This window comes from Corvus kubaryi, unplaced genomic scaffold (assembly GCF_017639235.1).
Source record: "Corvus kubaryi isolate FWS band 111438036 unplaced genomic scaffold, C.kubaryi_AGA036_p1.0 split1-37296, whole genome shotgun sequence".
Taxonomy (NCBI): domain Eukaryota; kingdom Metazoa; phylum Chordata; class Aves; order Passeriformes; family Corvidae; genus Corvus; species Corvus kubaryi.
The window spans coordinates 17,016,528-17,035,454 of record NW_024582075.1 but is presented as its reverse complement, the minus strand read 5'-3'; the positions used below and the strand labels follow the sequence as shown (position 1 = coordinate 17,035,454).

At 38.9% G+C, this 18,927-nt stretch overlaps 2 protein-coding genes across 2 annotated transcripts; both read right to left on the bottom strand.

Moving 5' to 3' along the window:
* Positions 1-2,143: 2,143 nt before the first annotated feature.
* Positions 2,144-5,365, bottom strand: LOC121657312 (relaxin-3-like). Its single transcript, XM_042012838.1, has 2 exons — positions 5,070-5,365; positions 2,144-2,849 (listed from the first exon to the last, which is right to left on the bottom strand). Exons 1-2 carry the CDS (start codon positions 5,284-5,286, stop codon positions 2,482-2,484), a joined length of 585 nt encoding a protein of 194 aa, XP_041868772.1. The 5' UTR covers positions 5,287-5,365; the 3' UTR covers positions 2,144-2,481.
* Positions 5,366-11,412: 6,047 nt separating this feature from the next.
* Positions 11,413-17,344, bottom strand: PLGRKT (plasminogen receptor with a C-terminal lysine). Its single transcript, XM_042013185.1, is given in 5 exon segments — positions 11,413-11,581; positions 15,810-15,919; positions 16,862-16,882; positions 16,884-16,990; positions 17,297-17,344. Coding segments are annotated over 5 exon segments (408 nt in total). The 3' UTR covers positions 11,413-11,459.
* Positions 17,345-18,927: the final 1,583 nt, after the last annotated feature.

Below are 18,927 nucleotides of genomic sequence, written 5' to 3'. Positions count from 1 at the left end.
AAAGGAAAGGAAAGGAAAGGAAAGGAAAGGAAAGGAAAGGAAAGGAAGAAGAAAAAATCTTTGCACACTGTAATATGTACACAGATACTTTCTTACTCTAAAATACAGAATTTCTGTCTGTGCCATCTGTCTGTGCCATGGCTTGCCTACTAAAGTTGTTACAGACTATGACAAGGCCTATTAAGAAACCAAACGAAAACACCGATTTCACCTTTTCTCTAGGTTGACTCATACCTCTGAGAAAAGCCTGTTCATATCAGATAAAGACTGATCTTTCTATTTATAGTCCCATCTCAGCCTGAAACACTTCCACTCAAACACTGTTTCCACTTACACTATTTATAGTTTTACCGATGGGTTACATCTTAACCCAGCAAATTAAACTCCAGATTGTTCCATTCAAGGCTTGAAATCACAAATTTAAAGTTTTTACTGCATCTTTGTTTCACTCAAGCCTTCTATAACCATATTCACCTTTTCCAATATTCCTTTGCAAAAGCTTGGGGGACAGTTTTCTAGCAAAATGAATGCATACAGGATAATTTTTAGTTTCTTCCTGCATGGAATTTTCATATTGTGGCTTTTCTTAGGGATGCTATGTACCTCTTATTCCTCACATTGCTAGTAAGTAATCTTAACTTCAAAAGTTCTTGATACTGCTCAAAAGTAAGGAATACATCCCCTCAAACTCCTCCTGTAATCTTCTGGGAGATCCTAATCTAAACTAGGAGTTTCCAAACCCAAAACTAACTGTGAGGAGAAGTTGCTGGAAGCGAAGCTACAGACATTTAGCTAACCTGTTGCAAAAACAAACCCACCCCAAACTATAGCAGAATGTCACACAGTTGATTTTTCTACTCAGAGTGGCAAAAAGCATCTTACAGTCACTACAACAAAGATGCTTAAGAAGACTACTCATTTCTTTATAAATACTGTAACAAGGTCACAAGAGATGGTTCTTTTCATGCAGAAGATAACAGTATTCCTAGTGAATGTCCATTCTGCCCAATCTCTACTGAATAAAACTGATATCTGAAAAAAAAAATTAAAAGGGTTTATAGATGCCTAATTGCAGCAATAATATCTTAAGAAAAGGAATAAAGAAATAATGCAATAATTGCAGGGAGCTGTAGTCCAATCAAGGAGCACTTGTCAAAAGACATTTTGAAGAACAAAGCCAAAGGCATCAACCGCACAGGCTGAGCCATGAAGCATGCTCTGAGTCAACTACTGCTACAAAGGTAAGTTACCATGAGCATCATAGAGGTCAGAAAAACCAAACCCTCAATGAACAATATAGCCAGGAAGAAAACTTTTTACAACTGAGAAAAACATGCAGGAAGGCAAAAGGATTAGAAACTACAAGGATTAAATCAGCTATTTATAAAAACAATAGCAATTAGCAACTTCGAAATAAATCTGAAGTAGTGTAGACCAGCACACCTTAAGAACACACAGAATGATGTCTGAGTGTCTGTACAGTGTTACTTGATGTACATCCAGCACTATCACTCTGCAGTAGCTGGGAAAAAATGGAGAAGTAAACTAAACAGGGAATAACTGAAGTGTTAATACTCTATTGTATTTAAGCCTATCCATGAGTATAAAAAAAAAAAAAAAATTCAGGTTGCAAGTGTTTTGTTGTGGTGAAGTTTCTATAAAGATAATACTACATAAAAACAATTCTGCAATTAAAAGGAAATGGAAAATCTGTGTTCAAAATAATCAGCAAGCTGAGTCAGTGTTAAGTGGGGTTTCAGTTGGCAAGATATTCTTTCTGTACAGCTTTGTACCATGAATCCCATTTTCAGTATTGTTGGATATCACAAGGAAGCTGGAGTGGGCTTCATTAGAAACTTAGTAACAGTGGAAGTAAGGGGTTCAAACTGAACGACGGAGAATTTAGGTTAGATATTGTGGGAGAAATTGTTCCCTGTGGGAGTGGTGGGATACTGGCACAGGTTGCTCAGAGAAGCTGTGGATACCCATCCCCAGCAGTGTTCAGGCCAGGTTGGATGGGGCTCATCAAGTGGAAGGTGTACCTGCCTACGTCAGGGGAGATGGAACTAGGTGATCTTTAAGGTCCCTACCAACACAAGCCATTCTATGATTCTTTTTACAGAGGAAGAATAATTTGTCAACATTTAATAGAATTACATTTTAATGAAATATTGAAGTTCTTCTTAAAGTGTTACAAAGATATAATACATTCGTAATATAAGTGTAAAGGCTCAACATTAAAATGAAAAGACTTAGTAAAAAATATAGATTAGAAGTTACTACAGCATAACAAACTCATTGCAATTACACTTATGTTTTGTTTGTTTTGTTGTTTTTGGGGGTTTCTTTAAAGAAAACCAGCTATACTGACTGGCACATATAGACAAGATAAAATACAGCAAGAGTTTTTTCCTCCATTAAGTATTCAATCAAGTAGTACTGCAACAAACACTGATTTCATGCATAAGTGTAGAGAGGATTTTAAACTCTGCATATGGTACTAATTTCAGCTTTTGTACAGCCCCATTTACAACACATTCCTGCCAAACCCAGAGACTCCCTTTTTCTTCTGGGATACCTGGCCCAAAGGTAGCTGCTTGATTCCATGGGATTTGCATTTCCTGTTCCTCCCCTGTCATTTTGAACAGCTTCCTCTACCTGACGAACAAGTTTTTTTAAGTCACCTGCCACAGGTGCATATTCATTATAGTAATTTAAACTATACAAGTCCTTAAACGTCTCCCATCCAAGAAATGGGCTGCTTCTCTGCAGCTGCTCCACTTCAGGATCCAAAACTGATTGCAGGTTGAAGCTTCCCAGGAGTTTGTTACTTGCTGTTTGTGCAGAATCTGTTGATAGAGAAGACTTTTTAAAGTTCAGGTTGTAGGACCATGAAAAGGCGTACACAGCTCTAAGAAATAGCAACAAAACCCATTCAGTTAGCAATACATGAAACACTATTATGTAGGAGAACTGTCAGTACTTCAGAGTCTCCACACCATAACTTGTAGTTTACTTTTAGTGGAATCTATGTTTTAAAGTCTATACCTCCTGCTAGACACGCAGAGTACACAGAAACAACTGCAACTGAAGTAAAGGCATCCTATCACAGCTGCAGTGTTATTGATAGAGAAGGCTCAATTTTTTCCATGGAAACAGAATTTTGTTGTAAAGACATGTATCCAGGAACGCCACAGAGCTATGTCATTGTCTGATGAATTAGATCAGACCCCTCCTCTCCTGTGCCCAATCACACAAACTAGCATCATGTGAAGAACAAATGTAGGAAGGACTACATAAGCAAAGATTACATGCAAACTGATTCTTGGATTGCATTTTTCTACAGCTATTTTTAACTGATGCTTTCCACTAATTTCTTACATTTCTCCAGGCATATCAGAAGCTTGCAGAATTTACTTATGACATGCTTCATTCCACTGACTAAAGTGTTCTCAAAAATCTAGCTCTACTTCCTTTCTCCTTACACTGTTTCTCTTGATTTTACTTCTGCAAGGCAAGTGGCATTGCTTACTTCAGCTAATGTGAAGAAAAGCAGCTTCTTCAATTCTTATTTTAAAAAGAATCCAAAATAACTCTTTGTCTTGTGATCTTAATGCTGCTAATATGGTTAATTTTTTTGTTTCAGAAAGCTGAAAGCACATGAGAACATCCAGTGAATTTTATATTTACTTTAATATGACTAATTAATATATAGAACCTAATTTTCAGATAGAACAGCTGCCTGAGTGTATGCAAAAATAAAAGTAGCTGTAGCTACTTTATTAAGTAAACAGTGACTGCTATTTAATAGCCTTTTGGGGTGGAGAAGACATTTAGTTAGACATCATGCAGCACAGTGGGGCTCCTTGGGTTCTCAGAAGCTGCTGCTAATAAAAAGGAAAGCAAAATTTTCTTGGAAAGAACATAATCTGCACAGAAGCTGTATATAAGTAATTTGTTATAATGACAAACGTTACTTTTATTTTTTACTCAACGTGTTGGGGGGGGCGGGGGGGAAGGCAAAAAATTCCCAGAAAATGCAGATTACTGGCTTCATTAGCTGCCTGAAGTCTTAGGTTATTTCACTAATTGTATGTTTAATCAGAAAAAAATATTCTCTTCCATTGCACGTTTTAGCCACAATCCCAATTTTTGTCCTTGTTAAAAATGTTATTTTTCACTATTCAAAATATCAACATAAATTAGAGTGATCACTTAAAATTACTGTTACATCACCGCAGTTTGAGAACACAGCCCAAAAGACATCTACTTAAAATTTCCTAATATATCGGGCTTGGGACGCGCGACAGTAAAACTATGAGGAATATTTTACCCATCAACTGTTTCACCATAAAGCAGTTCTTGCTGTGTCAATTGTAACCTGAAGCACCAGAGAGTTCATCCTCCCAAGTGCCAACTCTTTGATGCAGAGCAGCGTAAGAGAGGGACAGCATCGCGCGTGATTCCACGTCTGTGGAGGTCCCGCACATCCCGGGAGCTCTGACAGGCAGCGCGGCGTCAGAGCTCCCGTCCGGGAGGAGAACCCCGGCCTGCAGGGACCCCACTTCGTTCCGCCGCCCGAGGAATTATCGAGCCTTGGGAAGGCAAAGAAGCCATAGCGACAGGCATTCCCCACCGCTCCCCAGGGCGCATCAGACCTCCCCACACGGCCAAGAGAAGGGAGAAGTGTGATTCTGTGGGATTCATAGCAGAAGCTGCTCTGCCGCCCGCAGCCCTGCGCAGCCGCGCGGTATCTCCAAACTTGACCGAAAACTTTGCGGGTTATCCCGGCAAATGACGCCCCAGCACCTGCCGTCCCTTTCCCTCTGAATCTGAGGGCGTCCTTCCAGAAGTATCGGAAACGCCAGCTAGGATCTAAGATCCGCGAGAGAGGGACGGGGACCTTCCCTCCGCGGCTCAAGGGAAGGAGGAGCGAGAGGCGCCGCGGGGCGCTCGCCCTTCCCCATTCCCTCCCATTCTCTCCATCCTTCCTCGCAGGCCGTCGCTCGGCAGCGAGCGAAGCGCCCCGACAGCCGCCTGTCCGTCGGCCCCGCTCCTGGGACACTCACCGGCCGCGGGCGCTGGCTCCACCGCCAGCAGGGAGAGCCGCTTCCAGCGGGACCCGCCGCAGGTGAAGATGACGGCGCGGATGAACTCGCGGCCGCACAGCTTCACCCCGTAGCCGTCCCCCTCGCCCGCGGGCAGCACGGCTCCGGGCTGCCCCGGCGCTGCGGCACACAGCAGTGCCACGGCGGCGCACAGCAGTCGCAGCTTGGCCATCCCCATGGCGCCGTCCCCGTCCCGCGGGCGCGTTCCCAGCAGACCCGACGGCCGCCACAACGCCCCCGACTGCGGCGTCCAGCCCAGCCCGGCCGCTGCCCGCCGCCCGCCTTTTATGCGCTGCGAGCGGCGCTGAGTCACCGCCCCGGCCCCGGCCCCGGCCCCGAGCCCCCTCCCCTTCCCCGGTGCCGCGGCTGTCGTCTCTCGCCGGGCGGTCCCTGTGCCTGAAACAGCCGTCCAGGAGCCCTGGGGCAGAGCCTTCCCCTCTTTCTGCCCTTGCGAGCTGCCGCGGCTCTTCGCACCGCCGTGAAGGTGTACCTCACCTTCGGCTCCCCTCCTCGGGCTCCCCCCTACCCGGAGACACGCTCTTTCTCCTCCGCAGGGTATGCATCTCGGCTTCTCCTGTTTGTGGCCAGGTAGCAGTGCCGATGCCCTTTCTAATTGCTTTGAAAATGTGAAAAACTTAATCTCGACTCTTTTTTTCTCTTGCAGGTCTAGAATCTCCATAACTACCTCTATGTCCTAAAAATGTTGACTGACATAAAAAGACAGAAACAAGTAAAATAAAATAAATGCACATTCACAGAAGTGCTTCAGCTATGATACTTGAAGGGGGGTTTCAAAGCCTGGATTCCTCTCAGGTTTGTTGTACTGGAGGCCTGAGTTCAGTGGCAGCCATAGGCATCTGAGTGTCAGAGATATCCTGGCTCCAGCGTGGGCATCCTAGGGATGTGGAGCTCCACATCTGCGTGTCTCACCATCAGGGCCCAGCAGGCTCTGGCTGACAAGGGTGGTGGTCTTTGGACTCCAGGCAGAACTATGCACTGTGTGAAAGTAAACTTTACTTCTGGATTTGTTTGTTGGTTTGTGGGTTTGGGTTTTTTCCCAGCAAAATAGGACAAGAAGTGGCTGCTGTCACTTTTTATAAAAAGTCACACTGTGGAGAGCCAGAAAAGTTTATCTCTCTTAAAATACTTTGAAACTGTTGTCTGTAGATCCTTTTGCACGAGGGCTATACTTTCAATCCCTTGAGTATTGTTGGCATACAAAAAAACTCCTCAAAACTCAATCTAGAAGGAGAACAAGAGAAGATGTACATCTACTGACTTGTGTACAAAGGTGAATGATTTGCTTGTGCTGGCAGAGAAGTCGTAGACTCCAGTCCCCTCTTCAAGGAGCACTTAAGTATTTTACACTGAGCTGGATCTAGAACAAGATTATGGAGGGCTAAAATAGTGAGCAAAGTTGTTGTGGTTTAATCCCAACCAGCCACTAAGCCCCATACAGCCACTCACTCATTTCCTAATTAGTATAATTGGAGAGAGACTTAGAAAAGTGAGAAAAGTCATGGCAGTTTAATAGGGAAAGCAAAAGCTGCACACAAAAGCAAAGCAAAACAGGAATTGGTTCAGTGCTTCCTGTGGGTAGGCAGGTGTTCAGCCATCTTGGGAAGACAAATTTCATCACTCCAAATGTACCCTCCTTTCTCCTCCTTCCTCCCCCTCCCCCCCTTTATATACCAGCATGATATCTCTTTGGTCTTTTGGGTCACCTGTCCTGGCTGTATCTCCTCCCAAGCACCCCCAGTCCCCTCCCCAGTGTGGCAGAAAAGGCCTTGGGTCTTATCTGCTCAGCAATAACAAAAACATCTCTACACTATCAACCCTGAGTTCAGCACGAATCCAAAACACAGCCCCATACCAGCCACTGTGAAGAAAATTAACTCTACCCCAGCCAAAACCTCCTGGTTTTGGACAAGTTTTCTTTTTGGTCCTGTCTTAAGTGTTTTAGACCGAGGTACCTCTTCAACAGTAGGCACCAGGTTGCTAGGATGTTGCTAGGATGCAATCTGCAGAAGCGGAGGCTGGTAATCTGAAATTCCTGAACAACAAAACCTTGATCTGTTCCTCCCTGAGCTGAAGTCTTACCTACCATACTGTTACCCCTGTGCAGGGGTAATTACAACTTGCACTTTGAGAGCAGCACCTTGATTTTGTCGGTCTCGTGGACTTTTTCTAAAATACCATCACATCAGGTGGACTTCGGCATCGACTCTAAGTAGTCTTTTAGACAAGGGGTTTGTTTTTGGTGACTGAATAGCTGTAGTAATGGGAAAAAGCACTACCAGGACAAGGCAAGAAGGGAAGTACCTCCTGAGTTGGCAGTGAGTAGAAAAACTACTCAAAACAAAACATGCAGAAGAAGATCAATAACAGAAATGTAACAAATCTGAAGTAATGATATTACTTCTGTTTGTTTTATAAAGAAGAAAAGACAACAGCAGAGCAAAGAAATTGATTTCCGTTCATGATCTGTAGGATGTTTCAAGGCAAGTACATCCAGTGTACTGGCTCAATGCAAGTATTTTGTATCTTTTAGTTTCTAAAAAAAAGGTAAAGAAAACGGTACTATTTTTCTCCTTGCACTAAATTATTAATCTATTCAGCAATAGCAAAGTTTAGAGAAGGTAAAGGAGGTTTCATGAAAACTGGTGGCTAAATAAAAAAAGATATCCTTTAACAATATCTCAGTAGCTTTGAATACCTTGAATTAAAGTCTTATTCTCATGACTCCCAAATGCCAGACATAGAAAATCAGCAGTAAGACTGAACTGACAATTAACAAACAAAACTTACTGATTTCATTAGTCATTTTCCAGAGACTTCATTTCAAATTCATGGAATTCACTGCTGCAAGGACAACTTAGTTTTTGAAAGCTGTCCCAACATGAATTTAAAATATTTCTTAAGTTTGCTTAGTACTGTACAAGATTCTACAAGAAATGGGAAATACCACTGCATTAATGTGATTGGTGACCAAGTACCAGCATTACCCAGCTACCTTCATTAGAGAATTGTGCTGTTTAGAAAATTGTTCAATCTTAAGAAAGCTCATAATTAAGAAGTTAAGAAATCCATGCATTTTTGCATAATGAAGTCCAAGGCTGATGAGCAAATAAATAATAATGCAGAAACAATCTTGTTTGTGTATGTGCACATAAAATGCTTTCCCCTTCTTTTAAAAGCAGTGACATGCAGTGAGTAATAAAATAACTTCAAAGCATGCAGGAAGGGGCTGTGATTTTCAACATTTCTTTTTGTAAGGAAGGGGCCCAAACTGGACTCACCAAAGTGACTTTGCTTGTTTCTCCTCAATATTCATGTATCCTATCACAACCAGATAAACAAGAGTGAAGGGGAAGCACTTGTGGCTGGCAGGTGGCATGCACTTCTTGGGTTCTGTAAATGAGACATATCCATAATTAGAACATAATTAGCTTAATTTTGACATCCTAATCATTGACTGACTTCTCACTTTTCCAGAATAATCCTGCTTCAAATGATACTGAATCAGGATATATGGCTATCAGCCATTATAACCAGAAAAACTCAACAGGATTAAGGTCGTAAGAGTAGTGCCTTGGGGCCAGAACAAACTGCCCCTGAAGTTGCTCTTCTCTTTTCCCCCAGTGATTCATGGAAACAAAGACAGTTATTGTGATATATTAAAGTAAGTCTAACAGCTGAGGCCAGCTGAGCACAAATGACAGAAAGGAGCAGGATGTTTTAGGTGTTTTATTTATTTCTGTAACAAATATGATGACTATGGACAACTAGTGCTGTAAACGTCTATTTTCCCAAAGTAAGCCTTGTCACTGATATGCTTCTGTTTTCTTTCACTGTTCTCTGAAGGAAGTGATACCATTCAATTATTCTGTATCATCTGTCACTATGTGACAGATATTACTGCACACAGCCCATGTAAGCATTTTGATTAATACACTGGCAGTAGAATAACTAACTCTGCAACAAAGAAGGAGTATCTTCAAAACAAAAGCATGAATTTTTCAAGAAAAAAAGTAAAGCAAATGGTAAAAAATAAGGGCAATAAAGGTGACTAACAACCCCTTGATGATTTTTGGCCCATTCTATGTAACCCATTTAAATCCATTTTGGGTTAGACTGTCTTGCTTAGAGCCTTTTCCTTAATAAATTTGGTAAATTTCACTGATACTGTGTAATACTGAATTAAACTTACCCCATTTCTGTCACATTTTAGTGTGGAGTCTTGCAATAGATTAACACTATTGATCTAAATTCAAACTTTGGGAGAAAAGAAATAAAATTTAGTTTGGATGGAGTAATACATAGCTACCCTATTATCCCCTAAAACTGCTATCTGAACCATTATTTTTCCCTCTTTAACACTGGCTTTTGATCCAACACCATAGCCAGGAATCTGTCACAAGACCACAGATTCCTAATTCACAGTGGATATGATTAGGCCATTTCCTAATTTTCTAAGATTTATAAGCAAAACTGTTGTATGGACTGTTAAAACTTTTATCTTGTAAAAATGTCTTTCACAGGATTAAAATGTGGGCAAAAAGGCACAGATGGAGACATAGAAATACCCCCAAAAGCTGGTTCAATTGTTTTTCTTTTTTGGAAGAAGGAGTATCAATAGATGACAGATATCAAAACACAGAAGACTGTTACCAGCTTCTTCAAAATTAAAGCAAGGTGGACTTCAGAACTTGGAGGAAACATAACAGACACTCTGCTATTCAAAGTGAAACAAGAAAGTAGAGTACTTTTGTTCTAGGAGTAGTACATAATACATCAGCAAGTGGTGAGGGATTATGTAACAGGAAAGGCAAAAATATGAGGTAGTCTTGAGCTGCGTTTTGTGTGTTCACAGAACATGTGTAGCACCACAGGCTGAGCTGAGGCACGCCATCCAAGAAAATTTCACTGCCTAAAATCTTAAACAGCTGAAGTGTACACCAAGACATTATAATCAAACAAGATATTATAACCCATTTTATTACACTGAATATTAAAACATCACTTTTGAAATCAGTTACAGACTGTATACATTGTTAACATGTAGACGACAGAAGCAATTACAGAAGTGACTGAATGCAGAAGTGAATGCACTTTCAGAAGTCTCTGTGGAAACAGTGCTATTAATTTCTTCTCTATTGAGAAGCTTTTGTTTCATTATATATTTACCTGTCTTATTCTAATTTTAGTTAAGTAGTCTTCAAAATCATATTTGGGACATTATCTCCAGCTGAAATTTAATTTTTGAGTCAACAAATTGTCAGTACAGGCTTAGGCTTAATTAATTTTTGGATGCTTTTTCAGCATTTGTTTTTCATTCCACAGTTACATTAATGCTAGAAGAATATCCATCTGAAACACAACATAATCTGCTTCTAAATAAGATTTCCAATACAGAAAGATGCATTTTTTTCCAAGTGTGACATCAGAACATTAAAGTATACTGAAATTATATTCTGAGTATATATCAGGCTAGAGTAAAGGCATGCAAAAAATCCCGCAGTTTTTCAGCACTCCTAAGTCCACTTGGATCTACTCATTATAAAAACATACATTAATAATTTTGCTTGCTGTTAGCCTAAGTTAATATTCATCTTAGTAGTGAAACTCTGATTCCAATTATCAAAAAACAAATTATCCTGAGTTTCAGAATGTCGAACAAGCATGAAAAAGATTCAGGAAATAGCTACATAATTTGTTTTCTCTTTTTCAGAAACTATCTCTGCTCATACTTTAACACAGTTTTCCCTAAAAGTAAAGCACATAGTTAGCAAGTGATGTGTTTACTTCTGAACCTACTTCTGATAAAAGCTGTTTATTCCAGAATTTGAAGCAGAGATGGTGAACTCACTGCCTAAAGAACAGCAAATAAAAAAAGTGTCTTATTTTTCAAAGAAATTGACTGCCTGCTCCTGATTTCAAATTGAGCTGTGTATCCTGAAATATATTTGAAAATTATATTTATTTATTTATATAATTTATATATTTAAACAAACTTATAACTACCAATTACCGTATGTTTATTGATTACACTGAGTTTGGTCAGCACCAAATGTTTTTACTACAGGTGAAAGTTATTTTCAGACTCTGAATAGACAATGCAAATTCAATATTTCGTTATAAACAAGGAAAATATACTACAGCAAAAATGAATATTTCTAAGAGATACACATAATATGAAAACAATTGCTTTAGAAAGTACTGATTTTTAAAAATTAATTAAATTTTGATTTTACAAGAGCTCATAATCTTATCAATTTTTAAAATTATTTATTTATGTTGAAATGCAGTATTATAATCACGTTTCAGATATATAGCTTTAATAACATCTTCCTATTTTTCTATGAAGAATTTACTCTGAGATATTCTAATTTTCTCCAAATCTTTATAAGTGAGAGGTCCTTTTGGCAATTCTAGCAAAGTGGTCTGTGTGTCAAGTATGCTCTCTTCTTCACCTTAAAAAAAAAAAAAAAAAAAAAGTCAGTTTCCTCAGCCTTACAGTTAGAAAGCAAAGGAAGGAAAAAAACCCCTTAAACTGATTTTGGTTGATTAAGAAACCATTCTTGTTTGGACCACAATAGCAAAATAGCAAGTCATAGCTCTGTATTTTACAAGCAAGCTGATGTCAATATAACAGCAAAGCTGCCTCTAAGGAATTTTGGACTGATGGGGTAATTAGGAATATGAGAAGAAAGTGGATCAGACATACACATAAAGGTGTACATAAGCTTTATAAAGTAAACCTGTACACAGAATCATAGCTGTACCAAAATTTGGCACAATTTTTCTTCTTGCCTCAGGAGGAGGCCTAAAAGGTGTCAGAATGTGGGTGGCACAGGACTTGAGAAAACATTAGTCAAAGCACACTGCTCTCAAAAACGATTTGCTAAGACAGTAACCTAAACATGAAGCAATCAGGGGAAAGTTGTAGAGGGCAGAATTCTCTGAGTAAGGCTGAACATCTAGGATAGAGAATCCAAAAAACAAAGATACAGACTGAACATCATACATAGGTTGTGGTGGTCTGATTGTGATATACGAAGTGATAAAGATTAGGCAAATAACGCATTTGTTTTGGCTGATGCCATTTGGTGCAATGCCAACAATCTTGTTATCTACGCCTTAAGTCCCAGCTTCATGATTGTTACAGCAGTCGTTTGAACTGTATTTATGTGTGATATGTTGACTGAATATTGCAATGCAGTCAAGATTATGGTCATTCTATAAAGCAGGTCCAAGTGCCAAAATCTGCAATTTTTATAGTACTACAGTGCCTGGGACCATCAGTAATATCCAACACTGGTTACCACTCCCATGACATCAGTCAGTTGCATATAGCATCTGATTAGGAGATAGCAAAAGCTCTTGCATGACAGAGAAGTAGATAGGCAAATCTCTGTGCCTGTCCCTCATATATACTAGAGCCCATTGCCCCATCACCATCCTCCTCACACTGCTCAGGACACAAGGACTCAGCTCTCTAAATCTTAGAAAAGGAAGCCAGAGTTCCACTGCTTATTGGAGAAGTCCTGTGCAATTAAGGGCTGGTTATAAAATCCCTCCCCTCCTCTAATAATTTGTGTGAAAAACACCAGCAGTGTGTGCCTGGACTGGGAAGAAAAGCAAAACAGCAAGGCCAAGAACACAGATAGCAGGTCCATGACTGATTCTTTGTGTCCTCAGAGGTCCAGAAAACATAGTTTGAGGGCTGTTCTCTAACCCTGACATCCCCAAAAGATTAGGTTCTGATACATGGCCCTGGTAACTTGGGGCTTTACAACGGCACAACCAGAATTCAAAACAGGTATTTCCCCCTATATGTTCACATTGGGTTTTAGTTAGCCCAAGCTATAAAGCAGGAAAAAACACCCTTCCAGTATTTCAGTGTGGAAGAATACTAAAATCATGAGATAATTTTTTGGACAAGTAGGCTAGAGACAGAAGAAAAAATTAACTGTAAGCAAGATGAGAGACAAAATGCCTAATGAAAGAGAATGAAACCTCTCAGGGTTACAAAACTATTCCAAATGATGAAGGGCAGCAGATGCGGACCTATGTGATCAAGGTAGTTCAGATACAACGTTCACCATGCAGCACAGAAATGATTGCAGATAAGCTTAGGAGAGGGAACTGGCTATGAGGCTGATGATAGGTATACCTTGGAGGAAAGAGATCAGTTAAAGAAAGAAAGTAAAGGGAATGGTGTATACATTCAATATTACACCAGAGAGATGAAGCATGGTATGCACCAACAAATAGATAGATAAGCAGGGAAATGGTTGTGAAGGCGTGGGAGTGAACACAGGGATCAGTCAAGTACTGAGAATAAGCACTGAGACTGCAGGTCACTTGTGTCATAAAACCTTCTCTTCAACTACGTAATTTTAACCTTAAAATAAAAATGAACTCCTGAACCTGATGTCCAGACCAGATTCATTCCACTTCCTTTTAATCTAGTGCTGATATTGGTAATTAGTTTAATTTCCTTCTCTTACTTTCCTTTATCCTATCCTGTAAGTAGGATCTGTAGACCCAAATCTCTCATGTCTTTTTACAAAGCTAAACAAATTAATCACATTTTTTTCTCTTGCAAGGCAGCTTGTCATTCCCTAATAGTTTTAGTTCTTCAGTACAATTCTAGATTCCCTTTACAGAAGTGATCTAAATTACATGTAAATTTCCACAGTAGGTATTATTTTCCTATACCTTCCCGTCTGTACTCTACTTGTTCTAAGGTTGTGAAATATGCATCCCTGGAGATATTCAAAAGCCTTTTGGACATTTTCCCAGGCAGTTGGCTATAGATGATCCCGCCTGAGCAGGGGGTTTGGACCAGACAACCTCCAGAGGTCCCTTCCAACCTCAACCATGCTATGGTACTAGGAAACCTCATTTGATGTTTCTAGACTTCGCTCAACTCTCATTTTCATCCCACTATTGGATTATACCAATTTTGCGTTCATCTGCATTCAAGTTTTCCCTTTTTCTACCATTTCCACCTGGTGAGCTCTGGAGGTAGAAATCCCTATTAGTCCCTAGTTTCTTCCTTACCTTATCAAATAGAATCCTATTTTGTTGTCTCATTTCTCCAGATCATCAGTTCTTCTTGCACTACGGTTTATTTCTTCTCTGTTAATGAACATAATCAAGTTCGTCACCCAAAGATTTGATTAGTATAACCTACTCATAATTTCAAATATAAAACAAAAGAAGATCCAGATCAAATCTTGCGGAATATTGTTAATAACCCTGCTAAAGCCTAACCTTCCTTTTCAAACACAAAATTTGACCTAATTTATTTACACTAATGCTTACCTGTCTACTAATTTCCATGTCCTTCACACTAATTAATCTTTGTGTAATACCACACCAAATGTTTTCACAAGTTTATAATGGATCTACCACATTTCTTTTGGAGAAAAAAAAATCCTGGAAAAAACAGTTAGTTTGGCATATTCAATTTTATTTTCTATTCGGCTCCACAGTTCTTTACTGCAGAACATTTTCACAAGCGTTGTATACTGCTGAAATTCTCTTAATGGATCTGAAGGGATGAGGATGACTTTTCCTGTTCGGAAAGCAATAGGATACCACATTGCCCCTCTCCAACCTATACAGGACCACAGGGTACACAGTAAACACATTACATACAAATCCTTAATTCCAGGTGCTAGTGCTTCTCTGTATGTACTAATCTCCTTTTCAACACTTTGATTTCCAAGAACTACCCAGTGTTTCTTCCCTGTGCTTAGCAGAACCTTCATATTAAAAACCAAAGAAGTTTATTTAATGCAGTTGAGGAAGCGTTCACAGGTATACATTCCTGCATCACCTAAACGTATTTGCACCTGCACACAGCAGAAACTACAGCACATTTTGTGTAATTAATCTACCATTATTTTCAATGAAGCATACAGAGTTAGGAAACCTAGGTGTTAGATCTGGAGGCTAAGCACCAAGAGCTGAGAGAGATTTTAATTTTCAACATGGTTGTGTCAGTACCAGACAAGACAACCAGCTTAGTTAACTAAGACAGCTTGTGAAGTTGACAAGCCATGGCCCAATGCTGTCTTCACTTACAGTCAACACTCACTGACCTGGTCTCCTTGACTAGGAATCAGGGTTAACACAAATACACCTCCATAAACCTCAACGGCCATCATTTAATCAGATACACAAGGAACAACCATGAGCCAAGACCCCACCTTCTGGGACTCACCTTTCTTCAGTCTTAGCAGGACACTGCAGTAAGATCATCAGCTGATGACTGTGTTTGGTCACGAAGGTGTAAGGACATGATTCATGTTTGTATAATTATATTTGTCTTATAATCCCTAACCCTTTCCCCAAAAAACAGTGGCATACAGAAGGAAATCACTAGATCTGTCATTTCTCCCAAATATGCAATTCTTACATCAGCTGTATTTATAACCCTAGCATTCAAATTTTTTGAAATGAGAGGAGAAAATGACAGTCTTAACTGAAAAGAAATGCTGTAAAAGTACAGTGAGTACTCTTGACTAGCAAGACACCTGGTTTTAACAGAAGGAAAGAAAGAGACATAATATTTCTGTCAAAAAAATGCCCCAAAATACCTATTACAAGTTTTCTCCCAGCCATTTAAAAAACATAACAGGTTATCTGAAACTTGGTTCTACGTGAGAACAGGACAGACTTACATACCTTTGATCCTTTGCAACAGTGTCCCATAGCCCATATCATATTGATAGGAAAATACAAAGCTTAAGAGAAGCATAGGCAGTAAAACTGCTGGGTTCTTCCTTTTTATTGCTCTGTGCAAGAAAAGAAAAATATTATTTAGGAAATTCAGCACATCAGCGCTGTTACTTTAGGCTGACCTTGACTGTCTGGGATTTGTGTATCCTTCTAAAATCTCTAATCAAAGAACAAGTCTTGGTTTCCTCAGAAACATTTGTGTTCTGGTTGCCTTCCTTCTCAACCCAAGGGTACTTAAAAAAATGCATATAGTGATTTTGGAATATATCTAACAAATATGGGATGATCTAACTCATGTAGCATGCACATGCAATTACATATACCCAGCCACTTGCAACATGTAACAATGTAGATTCTGTGTTCATTCCCAAATACATCTGAGTCTACAGAGAATCCATAATGCATAAGGTGCATTTAGTCTTCACTTTGTACACAAAACCACAAGTATTTCCTGCATTCCCTCTAAACATGTTACAGCACAAGAAAAACATGTTATCAAACGAAAGTATTGTAGGGCAAGTTCTTCCCTGTGCAAAATAGCTTTATTAGCCAGGCTTCTTTTTCCCTTGGGTCAGTTGACTCAAATTTAAGTGAGTAGACTTCAGAATATGTCCACTTGTTCACTGCATTAAAAAAATCCAGATGGGGATATGCTACTCACTAATAGTTCATTAAATCCCAGTACAGACAAAAAAATAGCATGGGTTTTAAATATTCTCTCCTCTTCCACAAATAACTTTTATTTTACACTGGACTTTTGGTACTTCAGATATATAATTTTATTGTCAGCTCATGCCTCTGCTTTTAAATAAATCTGCAGTACAGACATAACCAAAACACATCCAGAAGCAGACAGAATTCAGAGTCCCTTTGTCATTTGATCAATCTCTGAGCAATTACTGGATAAAAATAACCATTTGTTGTAACGCAAAAGAAAGATCCAGCAAAATACATAATGTAATGTATTTATATTTTCTGTTAGGGAATAAACTTCATACCCAGTTGTTAAAGTGTAGCAGAAAGTCAAAAAAAGTCCCAAAATACTTGAGAAATTCCTGTGTCCAAGCAATCAGCATGGCTGTTTGTCTCTCTCTCATCAGGTTCTGCAGTACTAGTTGCCTTTCCAGCTAAAGAACGGAGAGAGGTTAAACAAAATTAATTCATCCATTTATTTTAAAGATTGAGTCAATCCCTCAGTGGTCTGTAACTCCAAAACACTAACTAAGAAGGCAGTCTTTCATGGTTTTTGATTGAGAATGGTTTTCTTCAGTAATATCCCATACAAAAAAAAAGCATTTAGGTCAATTAGCAAATGCTTTTATGCAGAATCTTTCTAATGATGCTTCTCAAAGTCCAGACAACTAAAATAGTAGTGTTAGGTTTTGAGAGTTCCCCAAGTCTCAGCAGGACTCTCTGGATCAAGATTCTCTGACCTTCACATTTCCATGGTGATCCATAGAGTACCTGCTTTCCCAAATCATTCTGCCTAATTCTAATTTAATTGTGGTAATTTTAGAGTCAATCTTGACACCTCTTTGCCCTTTGAAGATTTCTCTTCCTCATGATGCACCATAAAGCTAATAACTCTTCTGCAACACCACAGCTACAAAAATAGAAAAACACTGTGAAGATAGCAGATCTTTTATAAATACTGGAATATATACCAAAAGTCCATAAGGAAATACTTCTGTAACTAAAATTAAAAACAATAATGCAAAAAGTACAATCTAGTCAACATATTCACGTGTCCAAGAGAACTTTCTATGATACAGAAGAAAAACAAGCAGACTATTAGATATAATTATTTAATTACATGCCCCATCTAAACCTACTGGTACATTTTCATTAAGTAAAGTAAATTCAGTATTTCTTAAAAGTTCCTCTCAACTGTACAGAAAACAAAAAAGAATTTCCTTCTTAGAGTGATGAAAAAAATAAGAATTGTGCCAAAACCAAGCAGTCTGAAACCAGAGTGGAGAAGTTAGTTAACACAACAAGAAGTCTGCTTCATCACAGTAATGTTTATAACTCCTCTCTTGGGGAAAAAACTGACTACCTGGGTTTGTACGTCAAGGCTAGCTAGCCAAATTGGATGAAAAGTTCAGCAAGGTACAGGAAACAGAATACCAGCTGCCTGAAAAAGTGTATTCTAGGGAAGAAAGAATAAAGAGTGAATTCAGAAAGTTCTCTTCTAATGAATCCTTAAAAGTAATTAAATATGTCCTTTTCTCCTGCTTTCTAATTCAAGAATAATTTAAAGGATTTGTAATTACTTAAGGTTTCCACCCATTTATTCATCTCCATTACCATTGATTTAGCCTGAACAGAACAATTTCTGTTAAATTGTTACTAATTATTTTCTTCAGACTATGTTGATCTTGCTATCTGATTTACAAGTTTATTCAGTACCTAGATAGGTAGAAATAATTTTGAGACAGCATAATGAAAAAAGGACAGATCTAATTACATATAATTGTACACAGTAGGAAAAACAACATTCACTATAGTCTCACAGTACTATTTAATCTGTTTCTCTTTCCTCAAGACTTACATTGCAATTGTTGTTCTCACAAAAAATATCAACAGGCTTTACCTTTCTGATAGCCATAATTTTCAGATTGCTTTGTTTCGTTGGTTTTTTTTCCTAGCTGAAGTAATAATATAATGGCTGACAAACCACTTAATAAAATATCAAAATAATTATATTTTATCTTATTCCAACAAGACAGTTGGAAATTTTAAAATAAACAAGTACACTGCCCATTAATTAGACCCATTTTTGCCCCAAATATCCTAAGCCTGGTAAATTGCTGAGGGCTGACATGATAGGATAAAATAATGACATGTAATATCCATTTAATGACTTTATTTTCATTTTCAGTGTGATTATAGGCATAGTTTCCACATATGTGAAAAGTATTAAGGGATCCTTTGTTTGCCTGTCAGCACAGATAAGGGCCTATGCTTCCAAGATGCACCGTATTACCCTAAATGAGCTTCAATTTGAAGAAGCACATGGTAAGGAAGTGGGACAAGGATATGCTGATGAAATACAGATCTTGCT